Source organism: Macaca mulatta, chromosome 6 (genome assembly GCF_049350105.2).
Source record: "Macaca mulatta isolate MMU2019108-1 chromosome 6, T2T-MMU8v2.0, whole genome shotgun sequence".
Taxonomy (NCBI): Eukaryota; Metazoa; Chordata; class Mammalia; order Primates; family Cercopithecidae; genus Macaca; species Macaca mulatta.
Window position 1 is genome coordinate 86,032,568 of NC_133411.1, and position 17,284 is coordinate 86,049,851.

Here is a 17,284-nt window from a genome sequence, read left to right on the forward strand (position 1 = left end):
GTCAAGCTTAGGGAATTTGTGTACATGAAACTTGTCCATGGCAATCTACAGCTAGATTGTGGGTGAGTTGGGATTCACTTTCAAGCTGGACTCCAAGACTACATTCTTAATTGTTAGACTGTATTGACATTGTTTATTATGTTATATAAATTAGGGACTGGGGGATGTTTGTGGAGGGGGAAAGGATTCACAGAAGAAAGATTTATTTCTCCTATGTATAGTGTAGGATTAGAGCATCTGTATACAAATACCTTGAAAATCACCTGCTTTGTTGAACAGAAACAAGATAGTAGATGTGTAGGTTTGTATGTTAATTTAATATTAAAGGAAACTAGTCTGCTGGGTCACATGATGCTGATGCTTGGAAAGAGGTTTCAGAGCTTCACCATATAGTACATTTGTCATTTCATATGAGATATTTTCAGAAATGTGACTGTGGGGATCACAGCCAAGAATGTAGTCATGGTAATAAACTGGATGCTGTATAAAAGAATTATGGCAATTGTTAAAAATGTCAATAAGGATTTCTTCTGAACTTCGAGGTAATCATTTAAAAGGTTCTTTTTTCTTTTTCTTTTCTTTTCTTTTCTTTTTTTTTTTTTTTTTTTGAGACAGAGTCTTGCTCTGTTGCCCAGGCTGGAGTGCAGGCAGTGGTGCGATCTCAGCTCACTGCAACCTCCGCCTCCTGGGTTCAAGGAGTTCTCCTGCCTCAGCCTCCCAAGTAGCTGGGATTCCAGGCGCATGCCACCGTGCCCGGCTAATTTTTTTTATTTTTTATTTTTTAATAGAGATGGGGTTTCACCATATTGGCCAGGCTGGTCTTAAACTCCTGAGGTCAAGTTATCCACCCACCTCAGCCTCCAAAACTGCTAGGATTACAGGTGTGAGCCACTGCGCCTAACCTAAAGTTCTTTTTTCTGAAAGACAAAACATTAAGTGACTGTTAAGGGATGGTTGAGTATATGGTATAAATGTTGCAGAAGTTTTATATGGTCATTTAAAAATTACTATTTTTTGGCTGGGTATGGTGGCTCATGTCTGTAATCCCAGCACTTTGAGAGGCCATGGAGGGGAGATCACTTGAGCCCAGAAGTTTGAGACCAGCCTGGGCAACATGAACATGGCAAAACCTCCTCTCTACTAAAAATACAAAAATTAGCCAGGCGTGGTGGCACATGCCTGTAATCCCAGCTACTTGGGAGGCTGAGGCACAGGAATCGCTTGAACCAGGGAGGCGGGGGTTACAGTGAGCTGAGATTGCTCCACTGCACTCCAGCCTGGACAATAGAGCGAGACCCTGTCTCAAAAAAAAAAAAAAAAATTACTACTTTTCTTACCTACTTCACTCACACCTTGCTGCTGAAATACTTCTGTTTTATTTTTTACTTTTTGTGGGTACATAGTAGGTTTGTATATTTATAGGGTATGTGAGATATTTTGATATAGGCCTACAGTGCATAATAATCACATCAGGGTAAATTGGGTATCCATCACCTCAAGCATTTATCGTTTTCATTACAAACAATTCAGTTCTCCTGTTTTAGTTATTTTTAAATGTACAATTAAATTATTATTGACTATAGTCACCCAGTTGTGTTATCAAATATATATCTTATTCGTTCTATTTTCTTGTAGTCATTAACCATCCCCACTTGCCCCTCTCCCTGCTACCGGTCTTCCCAGCCTCTGGTAACCATCATTCTAGTCTCTTATCTCCATGAGTTCAGTTGTTTTAATTTTTAGATCCTGCAGATAACTGAGAACATGTGAAGTTTGTCTTTCTGTGTCTGGCTTATTTCACTTAATGTCCTCCATTTCCATCCATGATGTTGCAGATGACAGGATCTCATTCTTTTGTATGGCTCAATAGTACTCTGTTGTGTATAAGTACCACATTTTATTTATCCATTCCTCTGTTGATGGACACTTAAGTTCCTTCTAAATTTTGGCTATTGGGAATAGTGTTACAAAAACATGGGAGTGCAGATATGTCTTCAGTATCCTGATTTTCTTTCATTTGGGTATACGCCTAGGAGTGAGATTGCTGGATCACATGGTAGTTCTACTTTTAGTTTTGGAGAAGCCTCCAAACTGTTCTTCATAGTGGTTGTACTAATTTACATTCCCACCAACAGGGTATGAGGGTTTCCTTGCTAGCATTCATTGTTGCCTGTCTTTTGGATAAAAGCCATTTTAAGTGGGCTGAGATGACACCTCATTGTACTTTTGATTTGCCTAAGTCTGATGATCAGTGATGTTGAGCACCTTTTCATATACCTGTTTGTTCTTTGTGTGCCTTCTTTTGAGAAATGTCTGTTGAGATCTTCTGTCCGTGTTGTAATTGAATTATTAGATTTTTTCCTATAGAGTTGTTTAAACTCCTTATATATTCTGGCTATTAATCCCTTGTGAGATGAATAGTTTGCAAATATTTTCTCTCATTCTGTGGGTTTGTCTCCTCACTTTGTTGATTGTTTGCTGTGCAGAAGCTTTTTAAATTGATGTGATCCTATTTGTCCATTTGCTTTGGTTGCCTGTGCTTGTGGAGTATTACTTAAGAAACCTTTGCCCATACCAATGTCCTGGAGAGTTTCCCCAGTGTTTTCTTGTGGTGGTTTCATAATTTGAGGTCTTAGATTGAAGTCTTCAATCCATTTTGGTTTGATTTTTGTCTATGTCGAGAGATAGGGTTCTAGTTTCATTCTTCTGCATATGGATATCAAGTTTTCCCAGCACTCTTTATTGAAGAGACTCTGCTTTCCCTAGCGTATGTTCTTGGCACCTTTGTTGAAAATGAGTTCACTGTAGGTGTATGGATTTATTTTGGTGTTCTTTATTCTGTTCCATCGGTCTATGTGTCTGTTTTTATGCCAATCCCATGCTGGCTTGGTTGCAGCTTTACTGAATTTGTTTATCATTTTAAGATTGAGATAACTTCAAGATATTCAAGTGGAGATATTGAGTAGACAGTTGGATATATAAGCCTAGAATCAGGAGACAGGCCACAGAGCTAAATATTTGGGAGTTGTCACCAGGTAGATGGTATTTAAAGCTATGAAACTCTTTGAAAAAAATCAAGGGAGTGAATATATAGATGGAAAAGAGAAAACAGCCAAGCATTGGGTACTCCAATGTTAAGAAGTTTACAGGAAATGCAGGGGATAAAGGAATATGTATTGTTAAATGACACAATAAACAGACAGACAAATACAGAATGTAGGCATTCTGGGAAATACCTGGCCTAATCTCCTCAAAAGTCAGTATTATTAAAAAGAAACAAACAAAGGCCGGGTGTGGTGGCTCATGCCTGTAATACCAGCATTTTGGGAGGTTGAGGTGGGTGGATCATGAGGTCAGGAGTTGGAGATCAGCCTGACCAACATGGTGAAACCCCATCTCTACTAAAAATTAAAAAATTAGCCAGGCATGGTGGCAGGCACCTGTAATCCCAATTACGCAGGAGGCTGAGGCAGGAGAATCGCTAGAACTCAGGAGGTGGATGGAGGTTGCAGTGAGCCGAGATAGCACCACTGCACTCCAGCCTGGGGGACAGAGCGAGACTTCATCTCAAAAAACAAACAAACAAGCAAAATGTGAGGGGATCTTTATTAGATTTAAAGAGATAGAACAGTCATATACAAGGCATGAACCTTGATTATAATCCGATTGGGGTGGGGGAACTATAAAAGGTATTTGAGTCACTGTTAATTTTCTAATTGCTTTTGGTGTTGTAAAGGAGAATGGCTTTATTCTTAGGAGATACATGCTGAAGGATACAGAAATGAACTTTCATGAGGTGTACAGGTTACTGAGTGGTCCAGTTCAAAATACACACACACACACACACACACACACACACACACACACACACACACACCTGCAAATGCGGTAGAATGTTAACAGTTGTTGAATTGTTTTTAAATTTTATACTTTTTTTTGTATTTGAAATTTTTCATAATACATAGATGATGTAAAAATGAGATTGGGGATGAGAAGGAACTAATATATGAGTCTAGGAAGAAAGAATCATTGAGATAGGAGGAAATCCAATGGAATGTGGTATCTTGGAATCCAAAGGAGAAAAAAATGTTTTGAGGAGGAAGGAGTGATTATCTGTGTCTTTATTTTTTGATAGATTAAGATGAGAACTAAATGTTGACCATTGCATTTAGCTATATGGAGTCCTCTGGACCCTTGACAGGAACAGTTTCTGTGGAATAATGGGGATAAAGAGCATAGCATTATTGGTGGGCTCAAGAGAAGACAGAGGGAGAAGAATTCAATATGGATAATGTAACTCATTCTCTACAGCAGAAAAAAACAGTGTAGAAATTAGAGTGTTAAGTGGAGTCCAGTTTTTGTTTTTATTGTTAGAGAGGAGAAATAACCCATCTTGATGAAAAATTGATACCAGAGAAAGGCATAGTAAATTTTTGGAAATAAACTTGTTTGAGTTAAGAATGGTTGGAATCTAGAGCACAAATAGAATAGGAGCACAGATAATTCATTAATAATGATCAAAAGTAGAATATATGGACACAGGTAAATGTAGCTGAATCAATGTGATTGGAGCTAGTAGGAATTACTTTTGGATTGTTTTAAGTTTTTAGTGAAATGAGTCATGGACATGGGCTGGTAATGATTGTGAAGGTGGAAATTTGAGAAGTAAGATGAAAGTATGAATTGTCATATACTAGAGTAAAAGGGTGGATTAACTATGGAAAGACAGTATGGTTGGGGGTAGTAACATTAAGAGCCCTCTTTAGCTAAGTGATCATGAATTTAAAGTGTGATCAGTCTGTGTGGTTGCATCTCTCCACCCATGTTCAGCTGTGTGGGAAAGAATTGGAGTAGATTTAATCAGGGTTGTGTTTCAGCCAACTAAGTTCAGTGCAGCAAGAGTGGGTAAGAATTGAGAGTATGTGAAAGGGAGTGATCTTCATAACTGACCATGCATGGGATGTATTACATTCAGTCTTGAAAATGTGGGCACAGAGATGCCTATAGGACATCCAGGTGACAGTTTCCAATAGCTGGTTGTAAATGTTAGCCTGGACCTTAATAGAAAGGTCAGAGCTGGAGAAAGGATTTGGGAAAGAAACATCAGATTATTGGAGCCTAAGGTGTGTACTCTACCATTAGAAGATTCAAAGAGGCTGAGCCCTGGTGAATACTAACATTTAAAAGTTCAGGTAGAAGATGAGAAGCCAGTCAAAACAGAACTCTAGGATTAGAGTAAAATATTTTCTCTACCTAAGACATTTGAAATTCCTAACAAAGTTTTCTTTCTGTTTGCTTCCTAGCCCATAACAATAAAACAAAATTATATGTATTTGTTCACTTAATGTTACTAGTCTATACACACACACACACACACACAGAGCCATATGGTATCAGACTCATAATTTTGACTTTATTAGACTTGAATTTTTCTTTATGTCGCTTAAGACAGCATTTCCAATTTAAACAGTTGCCTCAAAATACTTTCTGTGGTCACAAAAAGAATGGGGCTGGGTGCAGTGGCTCATGCCTAGTCTCAGCACCTTGGGAGGCTGAGGCGGGCAGATCACTTGAGGTCAAGCGTTTGAGACCAGCCTGGCCAACATAGTGAAAACCCGTATCTACTGAAATAAAAAAATTAGCTAGGCGTGGCAGTGGGTGCCTGTAGTCCCAGCTACTCGGGAGGCTGAGGCAGGAGAATTGCTTGAACCTGGGAGGCACGGAGGTTGCAGTGAGCTGGGATTGTGCCACTGAACTCCAGTCTGGGTGACAGAGCAAGACTCTGACTAATAAATAAATAAAAAGAATGGCTAAAGAGAGTTTATTGATGAATGCCAGTCTGTTAACATTACTGAAGAGAATAAGCAAGGACCTAACTTGCTTCTAATATAATGAGTTGTCTCAGTTTTATATTTAAAAGATTATCATTTATTATCAGGGTATTTTAGATTAAATTAAGCCCCGTATCTGTTCTTCTTTCTGAAACATCTCTCTTTATAGATTCTGTATCTTATTTTGCACTTTAATTATTGAGTGACAATAACAGATTTTTACATGCCAAGCAAATTATGGTCAAGAATAGATTAGTATGACAGAAGGCTTAGGTTATAGGCTGTGTTTTAAAGAATGAAATATTTAGGGAAGATATTTCTAAATTACCATTTAAATTCAACTCTTGGGAAGACCGTTTGAGTCCAGGAGATTGAGGCTGCAGTGAGCCATGATTGTGCCACCGTACCCCAGACTGGGCTTGTCAACAAAGCCCTGTCTCAAAAAATATATAAATAAATAAATCCACCTTTAGAGTACAAAGAGTATAAAATTATGTCATGTTTTAATGATTTGAAATGTTTTTAACAATCTGGAAATATTTAAAAGTTCTTTGAAAGCACAGTAGATTGAATCAGTCCAAATAGTAGTGATTCAAAATATTCTTTTTTCTTTTTGAAGCACTTCAAATTGGGTTTATTGTACATTGAAACTTAATATCTGGTAAGGGATGATCAATAAAATGAATATATCTATTAATATATATCTCATACTGTTTCTGTGACCCAGTTTAGAACCAAGTAGTGGCATGTAGCGTAAAATCAGGATTTGTTGCCGGGCGCGGTGGCTCACGCCTGTAATCCCAGCACTTTGGGAGGCTGAGGCGGGTGGATCACGAGGTCAGGAGATTGAGACCATCCTGGCTAACATGGTGAAACCCTGTCTCTACTAAAAATACAAAAATTAGCTGGGCATGGTGGCGGGCGTCTGTGGTCCCAGCTACTCGGGAGGCTGAGGCAGGAGAATGGCGTGAACCTGGGAGGCAGAGGTTGCAGTGAGCCGAGATCACACCACTGCACTCCATCCTGGGTGACAGAGCGAGACTCCGTCTCAAAAAAAAAAAATCAGGATTTGTTTTAATAGAAATATAGTGGTAAAGATAGAATTTTTGATTTAAGGAAATAAAAGTTGTAATTTAACAGCAGGCTATAGTATTTCAATATTCTAAAACTCTTCTGAAAGATAAAAATAAATCTATGCCTTGTAAAAATAATGTTTACAATTTTAATTCTGCAGATTTAATTGTCCTATAAGCTGTTATTAGAAAACAAATAGTCTCAAGGGAAAATTCATTTTATTAATAATTTTGACATAACTAGTATAAAGTGAAGTGATGCAAACTGTAGTATGTAACCTTGTTTGCTTCAGGTTTGTGGTTGTATAACTCCCCTCTTTACATTGTTGTTGTAAAGAAACAATGTAAGAAAATTGTTGGAAACGTTTGTATGGATTTTTTTGTTTTCTGTTTTTTTAAGATGGGGTCTCACTTTGTCAGCCGGGCTGGAGTGCATTGGCATGATCACAACTTACTGCAGCCTCAACCTCCCATTGCTCTGGTGATCCTTCCACCTCAGCCTCCTGAGTAGCTGGGACTATAGGCGCTTGCCACCACGCCTGCTAATTTTTGGATTTTTAGTAAAGACATTTGAAACAATAGAGCAGAGTAGTCTTTCTTTTTGGAGTCTGTACTAATGGAACTACAATACATGAGGGATCTGAAACATTTTCCTGTAACCAATACTAAGTATTTCCATTTGATAACCTACTTAATTTTTAAAAAGCACAAATCCTGATGTATATATTTTAAAAGAACTTAAAGCTTTCTTCATAAAATATTTACAAACTACTCTTGATCAGAACAAAAATAAATTTATACTTTCAGTGTGCTTTACAAGGATCAAAATTCACAAGATGCAAGATTTTTCATGCTTATTTAATATAGAAATTAGTCAAATTTCTATCAATAAATGCCATACAGGATCCATGATTATATTCCTACAAATTATCTTTCTGATAAATAGAGGAGAAGTGTAGGGTGTTGGAAGGTCCCAAGCAATAGTCTTAAGTGGTAGAGAAAGCTAAATACTGCTTAAAAAATGGTATTAGCTGTTCCTCAAATTTATTTTTCTCTCATGTACAAGCTGGGTAGTCATATACTTTAAAATGTTCCTTGAAAAAAAGAAAATACTTGTAATAACTGTTAGAAAAACCTTTTTTAAAAAATGTAAAGTTAGTATATACTAAAGACTGGACAGTTTACCTTCAGGCCCACTGATGAAATTATTTTACTTGAATAAAATTTTACTCTTAACAACTTTATCTTATATACAGCAATAAAGTATATTTTCATAGAGTATTAATTTTGCTTTCCTAAAACAGCATCTACTTCTATTGGAAAATTTCAAAATTTTCTCCCAAATCATACACATAAAGATGTACCTGAACAAAAATTATTTAATAATACCAGAAGATAACACTAGAGGATTACTTCCCTCTTAACAAATAACAGATTGTTACTGCGTTGTTAACTATGACCATAGTTGTTATTTTTTTGTTTGTTTACTTGTACTTTCTTTTTTTTTTTTTTTTTTTTTTTGAGATGGAGTCTCACCCTCTCTCCAGACTGGAGTGCAGTGGCATGATCTCGGTTCACTGCAACATCCGTCTCCCGGGTTCAAGCGATTACCCTGCCTCAGCCTTCCGAGTAGCTGGGACTACAGGTGCACACTACCATGCCCAGCTAATTTTTGTATTTTCAGTAGAGATGGGGTTTCACCATCTTGGCCAGGCTGGCCTTGAACTCCTGACCTCGTGATCCACCTGCCTCAGCCTCCCAAAGTGCTGAGATTACAGGTGTGAGCCACCGCACCCAGCCTGTACTTTCTTATTTTTTCCAGTTACTTCATTTTTTCATATGTGTTGAAATATGTGTTGAAAACCTGGTATGTACTGTTCTCCTAGGTGAAGAGTGAAAAAAGTAGATAAATATCCAGTATCTTGGAGCTTTCCTCCTACTTGAGGGAGACACAATGAAGAATAACGTAATAAATAGTAAATGTAAGAAACAAATTATTAGAAGATGATAAGTGTTGTGGAAAATAAAATAGAGGTGGGAAATAGGGCTTGTGGTGCTGAGGGTTGGGGCACAGGTTTCAGTCTTCCACAGGAAGATTGGGGTAGGCCTTACTATTGATACAATAAAAATAATATAAGAGAAATTATGAAAATAGTTAACATGTTTACTGTTTTTCTTCTTATAGCTGGAATAGTCAAATGATTTCAGTTCGTGAAGCCAAAGCCATTCCGAGGCCTGATGGTATTGAATGGAGAAATAAATACATCTGTGTAGAAGGTAGTTTTCTGTTTACCATCCATGTATCATCATGGTACTAAGAGAATTACTTGAGTAATTTCAGCTGTGTTTCAGTTAAAAGTAATACATTTATGTCTGAAGTGATTTGTAAGTCTTTTAGTTTAAAAATTTTAATTTAAAAAAATCATTTAAAATTTTGTAGGTGTGAGAAATAATAAACATAAACTTTAGGCATTCACCCTTTCTAGTTGATAAAATTTAAGCTGTCTTTATCCCTCTTGTGGTTGATGGACAATTTCATGACTTACAGATGGAAGAAAATAGAATCTTTATATATGATTCTTATATTGACATACAATGAGTTATTTTATATTCTTTTGCACTTAAAATATTACTTAGTACAAGTTGGACTTTTATAAATAGAAATTGATTTTGCTTTAAAAATTAAATGATCTGAAGAAGTTTTCTTCTCTAAAATTAATTTACATGTAGTTGAATATATCCTTGAGACATTTTGAGTGAGTAGAAAACTGACTTCAGGGGACAAAATTATTCTCATAGATGCTAAATTGAAGACCTTTGTAAATCTGGAGGTTAAAAAGTATAAGTAGTTGAGAATCAGCATTTGTAGAAAACATCAGATTTTGGATATTTTAATCTTGAATTATATGCAGTATTTTAAGAGTTTTTGAATATGAAATTAAATCTCCGGCTTTGGTGTGCTAATAAACTGCACTGGGTGGACATTATTTTAGTTACTTGTGTTCAGTTGAATACTAAACACTGTTCTAAAGTGCTGTGATGATGCAATCCAGTATAATTTGGCTTATGACCTTATTCTGTTAAGGAAAAGAACCCCACAATACTGTGATAGTAGACTCTTTTTAACATAGCCTTTCTAAGCAATAAAAAATAAGCAAAAAGAGTACTTAAAATTATGGACCTGTGTAGATTATATGATAAATCTAAAGTTTTGACCTTTCCATCAGATTCCCTATTCTTCCATACTTTCTCTAGGTCTTTCCCCTCAGTTACCTTTCCTCTTACCAACAACTTCATTCTTTCTCCAGTCCTTCCCTTTCAGCTTTAATACATACATAGGTCTTCTCATTGTTGAAAAATACTCTTTATTTGGTCCTACTGGTTCTTCTAGGCATTTTTCCTCCTTTTTCAGTGCTAAAATTCTTAATTTCTAGTAATTTTTACCTACTGCTGGCATTATTTTAGACATTTCATCTCATTCCTGATGCCTTTAGTTATCCTTGTCTTCTCATTATGATCTTCAGTTTCCTTGTACTCTTCTGGTTTCTTCCTATCTCTCTATATTCTTCTCCCTTGTGGGTGAAGGGTGAGTGGGATGGTGGTGTGAACATGGAAGGTATATATATTGGAGACACACATACATAAAAACTGTTCCTTTGCTTTTTTCCTGTCTTCTGTTTGCTTTTCTCTTTTTCTCTTTTCTTTTTCTGCCAAATTTCTCATGCAAGTTACTTCACTGTATCTTTTTTCTTTCTTTTTTTTTTTTTTTTTTGGAGATGGAGTCTCTCTCTTTTGCCAGGCTGGAGTGCAGTGGCGCAACCTCGGCTCACTGCAGCCTCCACCTCCCGGGTTCAAGTGATTCCCCTGCCGCAGCCTCCCGAGTAGCTGGAACTACAGGCACGTGCCACCATGCCCAACTAATTTTTGTATTTTTAGTAGAGATGGGCTTTCACCATGTCGGCCAGGATGGTGTCGATCTCTTGACCTTGTGATCCACTCGCTTTGGCCTCCTGAAGTGCTAGGATTACAGGTGTGAGCCACCGTGTCTGGCCAGACTTCACTGTATCTTTTTCTAAACCATCCACTCGGGCCATAACTCCCTGCATTGTCTTCCATTTTCTCCAGTATTGAACCTCTACCTTCAAAGGACACATCAGCTTTTAAGTTAAAATTAAATTTAAAGTTACCTTTCTGTGATATTTAACATTAACTGCCTCTCTTAGATATAATGCTTTCTTCTTTTTGATGACTTTTATTATTTTCCTAAGGGTAGGTCTTTGACACTGTAATTTTTCAGAAACCTTACACACATTTATGATTTAGACTTAACACATCTATGCTGATGACTTTCATTTTTAATCACCTTCTCCCTTGAATTCTATCTACCTTGTTAGGCAGTTCATAGTATATTAAGCTTTTCTGTATACATAAATCTAATACAGATATTAGGCTGACCCATCTGAAATTGCAATTTTTGTAGGTCAAAAACTGTTACATATTGACAGCGTCAAACCTAAAAAAGAAACTGTAGCTCTCATTTTAATAATGTTTTCTGTACATGTGCATTTAACGTTGCAGAACCTTTTGATGGAACAAATACAGCCAGAGCAGTGCACGAAAAGCAGAAATTTGACATGATCAAGGATCAATTTTTAAAGGTAAACAATGCATTAGATCAACCCTAGAAGCATTAGTAGACCCGTATGCTTTAAACAGGAGAAAATATATATGTAATAGGACAGAATGGTTTCTCTTTTGTGAATCCATTAATATAGCATGATAGGGAACTTATTATTTGAATTTAGTTAAACTTTTCCTTCAAAGAGATCTGGCTCTGTTTTTATTCACATTGCTTTCACTTTCATAGAAATAAGCATTTTCTCTTTTCTTTTTGAGATGGAGTTTCACGCTCGTTGCCCAGGCTGGAGTGCAGTGGCACAATCTCAGCTCACTGCATCCTGCACCTCCCAGGTTCAAGGGATTCTCCTGCTCAGCCTCCCAAGTAGCTCAGATTACAGGCGTGTGCCACCACACCTGGCTTATTTATTTTATTTTTTTGTAGAGACAGGGTTTCACCATGTTGGTCAGACTGGTCTCAAACTCCTGACCTCAGGTGTTTCACCTGCTTCTTCCTCCCAAAGTGCTGATATTACAGGCATGAGCCACCGTGCATGCCCTGCCGAAGTAAGCATTTTCATAGTGAGCTTATTAAATTTCCAAAATGAGTAAAACCTAATGGACTCTTTTCCTTCCTTAGTATATTGGGGAATTTATTGTGGCCTTAGAAGGAAACTGATGTCCATGCTTTTTCTAATGTATACCCCACTGTCACAGGAATTAGAGTGCCGTTTTATTTTTGTTTATATTTTGGAAAGTTAAAATTTATGTATGTGTCTGTGTCTATAGTATGAATTTATTCATCAGTGATGTTGCTAGATGTGGTCTTAATCTTCAAGGACTTCCACAACACATTGTAGTATTGAGACATGGAGGGGAGGGAAAGCTTCGTAGAAGAAAAAGATGAGAAAACTGCAAAGATCATTTTAGAGGCATACTTTTTCATTATCTAGACGTACAAGTGGACTTTGTTTTAATGATAATGTAAAATACAAGTATTGAGGCATGAATATCACTGGAGCGCAGGAGTTCGGGGCTGCAGTGGGCTATTATCAAGTTGCTGCACTTCAAGCCTAGACAACAGAGTGAGAGACTCCACCTCTTAAAAAAAAAAAATGAATAAAAATAATGGCCAGGTGCAGTGGTTCACACCTGTAATCCAAACACTTTGTGAGGCCAAGGCAGGAGGATTGCTTGAGGCCAGGAGTTTAAGACCAGCCTGGGCAACGCATAGCAAGACATAGTTCACACACACGACATAGTTAACACACACACGCACCCCACTCCACCCCACCCCTGGGTGTAGTGTTATGCACCTGTGTCTTAGCTACTGGGGATGCTGAGTAGGGAGAAAGGTCTTGAGCCCAGGAGGTTGAGGGTGCAGTAAGCTGTGATTGTGCCACTGCACTCCAGCCTGAGCATGAGTAATAGAGTGAGACCCTGTTTCAAATAAATAAATAGATAAAATATAAGTATTCTATTACAAGCTATCCTTCAAATGAGACTTTCTTAATTTGGCAACCAGAATAGAAAATTTGTCCTATAGAAATTCTTTAATTTTAAAACAAATATTCAAGAGAGAATATTTTGGTCTGTCAGATTAAATTGAGAACTCAAAAATAGCAATGCTACATTGGTGTTCTTATTGATGAGTGAGCTTTCATTTAGGATTGTTTAGTTGTAAAACCAGTACTTTTAGACAATTGAATAATTGACATGAGACTAGAATACAAAGATCTGCAGTCACCAAGTAGTGAGACAGATTTTTAGCTTGTTAACAAGTTTCTTTTCTTCTTATCCATTCAAATCACTGTTATTTTCCAGAGGCATACATAAAGTACCTTATTGTAAATTTACTTTCTCCTTCGTAAATACTATATATATTTTTTTGAGACAGGGTCTTGCTCTGTTACCCAGACTCATGCAGCCTCAATCTCCTGGGCTCAATGATCCTCCCACCTCAGCCTCATGAGTGCTGGGACTATAGGCGTGTGCCACCATACCCAGCCAATTTTTGTATTGTTTGTATAGACAGGGTTTCACCATGTTGCCCAGGTTGGCCTTGAGCTCCTGGGCTCAAGTGATCTGCCCACCTCAGCCTCCCAGAATTCTGGCATTACAGGCATGAGACACTGTACCCAGTCCCATAAATATTATTTTTAATGGAAAAAGCTAGTGAAGATGTAAGACAGTCAATCAAATAATTGAAATAATCCTCCCTTCTCAAATCCAAAGTTTTTGTTTGCTATTTTTAGATTGAATTAATCTGTGAATAAATATTGTCAGTTGTCTCTTTCAGTACCACCTTTGTGCCCATTTCTTTATTAATGAATTGGAACCATAAAAATACAGAGTTTTTAAATAACATTTTATTTTCTGATGACAGAAATAATACTTATACTGTGTTAAAAACTTGGAAAATAAAAACTCAAAGAACCAGCCTGGGCAATACAATGAGACCTCTCGTCTCTACAAAAAAATTTAAAAATTAGCTGAGCGTGGTGGCACACGCCTGTAATCCCAGCTACTCAGGAGGCCGAGGTGGGGGAATCTCTTGAGCCTGGAAGATGGAAGTTGTAGTGAGCCGAGACTGCACCACTGCACTCCAGCTTGGGTGGCAGAGCGAGACCTTATCTCAAAAAAAGAAAAAACTCAAGGAAAAAACTATTCAAAATTTTACCACCTAGAGAGAACAACTGTTAACATTCTTTTAAACTTTCAGTCTTTTGTTCTGCATAAATTTCAGGTTTTAAGAATGATTTTTCTTTCTCTCCCAGTCATGGCACAGATTGAAAAACAAGAGAGATTTGAACAGTATACTACCTGTAAGAGCTGCTGTCCTGAAAAGATAACTGGCCTCTATTTCTTAATAAATTCTTCCAAGAAATAAAGAACAATAGTTTCATCGTAATACATTATGTTTACCTCCATCATAATTGCTTTTTTCATAGTTCTTGTTTTCATTTTTTATTTTTAAAAAGACATATAAAGATTGCATATTTTATTATGACATTTCCTAATAAAACCCTTTGATTTAAAAATAAAAATGTATTTTTGAAAATGTTTACATTGATGATTAGTAATATTATGGCATGCGTTTTCAGGTGATCAGATAAAATATATTTTGCGAAATTACCTGAACAAATAAAAAGTTTTTGATACAACTTCAATTAATTGTAACACATGCTAATCCTGAAGAGATGTGTAGAATTTTGGAAGGGGTCTAATTCATACATGCTTAAAGTCTAACCTACATTAGATAGTTTGTTGTCAAAGTCTGTTCTAGTAAAGTGAAGATTCAAGTCAGTTGTTCAGTTACTTGAAGCAAAACAAAATCATTTCAGTCAAATCACTGCAGAGTCATGAAATACTGAACAGTTGCCTTAAGTCTTTGCTTTGCTTGACTCACTGGGATAGACTGAGGCTTTGGGTGTGTCTGTATTAGCATTTCATTAGTACTTCACATGCTTTTGATGTACTCTTGAGATTGCTTTAAATTTTGTATTGAAACAACAATACATTTTGCACTGTAGTAATAGGAGCACTAACTCTTAAAACAGTTAGTGAATTGTTTTAAAGAATCAGTTCAGTGTAGACATTTTGCAAAGATTGTTTCCTGTGCTTTATGATAGCTTAGTACAATGTGCACTTCTGCTTTACTTGCCGTTTTCCTGCTCTATTTTCTCTGTGACATGAAGCAACAGAAACTGAGAGATCAAAGTTAAGATTATATCCTGTTTGTAGTATCAGATATTTTTCTGTGTACAATTATAGGATTGTAATCTAAACTGGAATTTTTAGACAGTAAGCCACTACAAAATGTTTTAGATATGACACAATAAAATTATTATAAATGAAAGCTTAATATTTGTAAAAAATCTCTTTTTTAGTATTTCTTTTTTTACATGAAAGAAGTAGTGGTGGCTGCTAAACAAAAAAAGCTACAGTGTTTATTAAGGTTGTTTTTGATTTATGTAAATATTTGTAAATTGGTCAGTGCCTGTAAATTTAAATATAAAAAGTAATCTTGAAAACAGTTTTAACTTTTTCAAAAGGACTATGTCCAACATTTTTTAGACCTGCTGTAGTACAGTTTGTACCTCTAACGTATTTTTTTTTTCGCAGACCAAATGCCAAAACTTTTGCTTTTCTTTGACTTGTAAAAGGTGCACATTTTCATTTTCTTCTTTAAGTTCAAATTTTTGTACGTCAAATGCAATAAAATTTATATATGGACATTGTCGAGGTGGTTTTTTTTTTCTGTGAAAGTCTTTGCTTTTGAGATGAGACTGAGGCTGTAGTTATCATCTAGAACTGAACTAAATCTACTTATTAGCCAGCTAACCACATCAATATCTTATGTCTCTGGCATTATGAGGAATGAAAGTTTACACATAGTGTTTTAGATTCCTGATGTGTAACACTTTTTATGCATTTGAGCTTTTCATATTTTGGCGGGGGGGAATTTTTCCTAAAATTTACATTGTGCATCTCTTAATGAGAACGTACTGAGTAGAGTTAATATTCTAGTGATGACTGGGTAATCATTATAAGCATTAGTCTTAGTACTATTCATTAATACTGTGCAACTTTCAGGGATGGGTAAGTATGTACCCTCTGCCTCTACAGTATTATGACATTTCCTAATAAAACCCCAGAATTTACCATGTTGTGGACTCCCTCACTGTCACTGTTTTCTCAGTTTTCAATGGCCCCACCCTTACTGCTGCTGCTTTTCACTTGTTTTACTATGAAAAACAGATCAAGAAGTCACTAAACCTAGACTCAATTCTAAATCAGTAGACTGAGGCCTAAAATTATGCACATGTGACTGGCCAAATATGTCAGATAAGTGAACTGTTAATATATGAGAGAATTTTCTAGACTTTTAAGTTACTAATCTCAATTATTTGTTTGATGAGTACTAAATTATTTTCTGTTTGTGTTGATCTGTCCATTCCTGTACGTAGTTGTCCCTCAGTATATTGAGGGATTGGTTCCAGGCCACCCCCATCCTCTTCAGATACCAAAATCCACAGATGCTCAAGTCCCTTATAAAAAATGATATAATTTGCATATATCCTACACACATTGTCCTGTATACTTTAAATCATCTCTAAATTACCTGATACCTAATACAATGTAAATGCTATGTAAATAGTTGTTATACTGTATTGTTTAGGGAATAATAATGACAAGAAAAAAAAGTCTATGCCTGTTTAGTACAGATGCAACCATTCTTCCTCCCTCTCCTACCCCCCACCCCAAATATTTTTCATCCTTGGTTGAATTCACAAATCCTTTATGGATACGGAGGGCTGACTGTATTTGCATATGTTGTTAAAGTGGTGTTTAAAATGTGCAATCTGTACTACAATTCTAAATTTTGGATTGATTTGAACTAGGATCTTTGCAAATAAATCTCATAGACATTAATGTTTGTAAGAAATTTTTAATTAAATGATGGAAGGAACATAGAATGGCTACCTGTGGTTTTGATTAGTGTGTAACAGATTCCCACAGCTGCGATTGAATTCCTTTTGTCCTGGATGAGCATGGTCATTTGGGATTACTGATAGTAAAGTCTAGTTGGTGTTAAGAGAATAAATATTGCTGATGCTAAATCTGGTTTAGTGAACTGTGGGTCTTGACTCTGCTGTTTTCCCTCCTTATGTCCCACTAGCTGATGTATCTGTACTGTAATTCAAAGATTTACAGTTCATTAGCTACAGACATATGCATAGCAACTAGTGTAACTGGTGA

The 17,284-nt window shown here is 36.4% G+C and overlaps 1 protein-coding gene across 11 annotated transcripts in view; it reads left to right on the forward strand.

Moving 5' to 3' along the window:
- TENT2 (terminal nucleotidyltransferase 2) overlaps positions 1 to 15,759 on the forward strand; it is a 73,272-nt gene extending 57,513 nt beyond the window's left edge. For 10 of the 11 annotated variants that reach the window (XM_015140204.3, XM_078004192.1, XM_078004191.1 and 7 more), the window contains 3 exons: positions 9,090 to 9,181; positions 11,483 to 11,562; positions 14,299 to 15,759. In XM_015140204.3, the coding sequence (XP_014995690.1) occupies positions 9,090 to 9,181; positions 11,483 to 11,562; positions 14,299 to 14,373 (247 nt within the window). In that variant the 3' untranslated portion in view covers positions 14,374 to 15,759. 11 annotated transcript variants of the gene reach the window in all.
- The last annotated feature ends 1,525 nt before the right edge of the window (positions 15,760 to 17,284 follow it).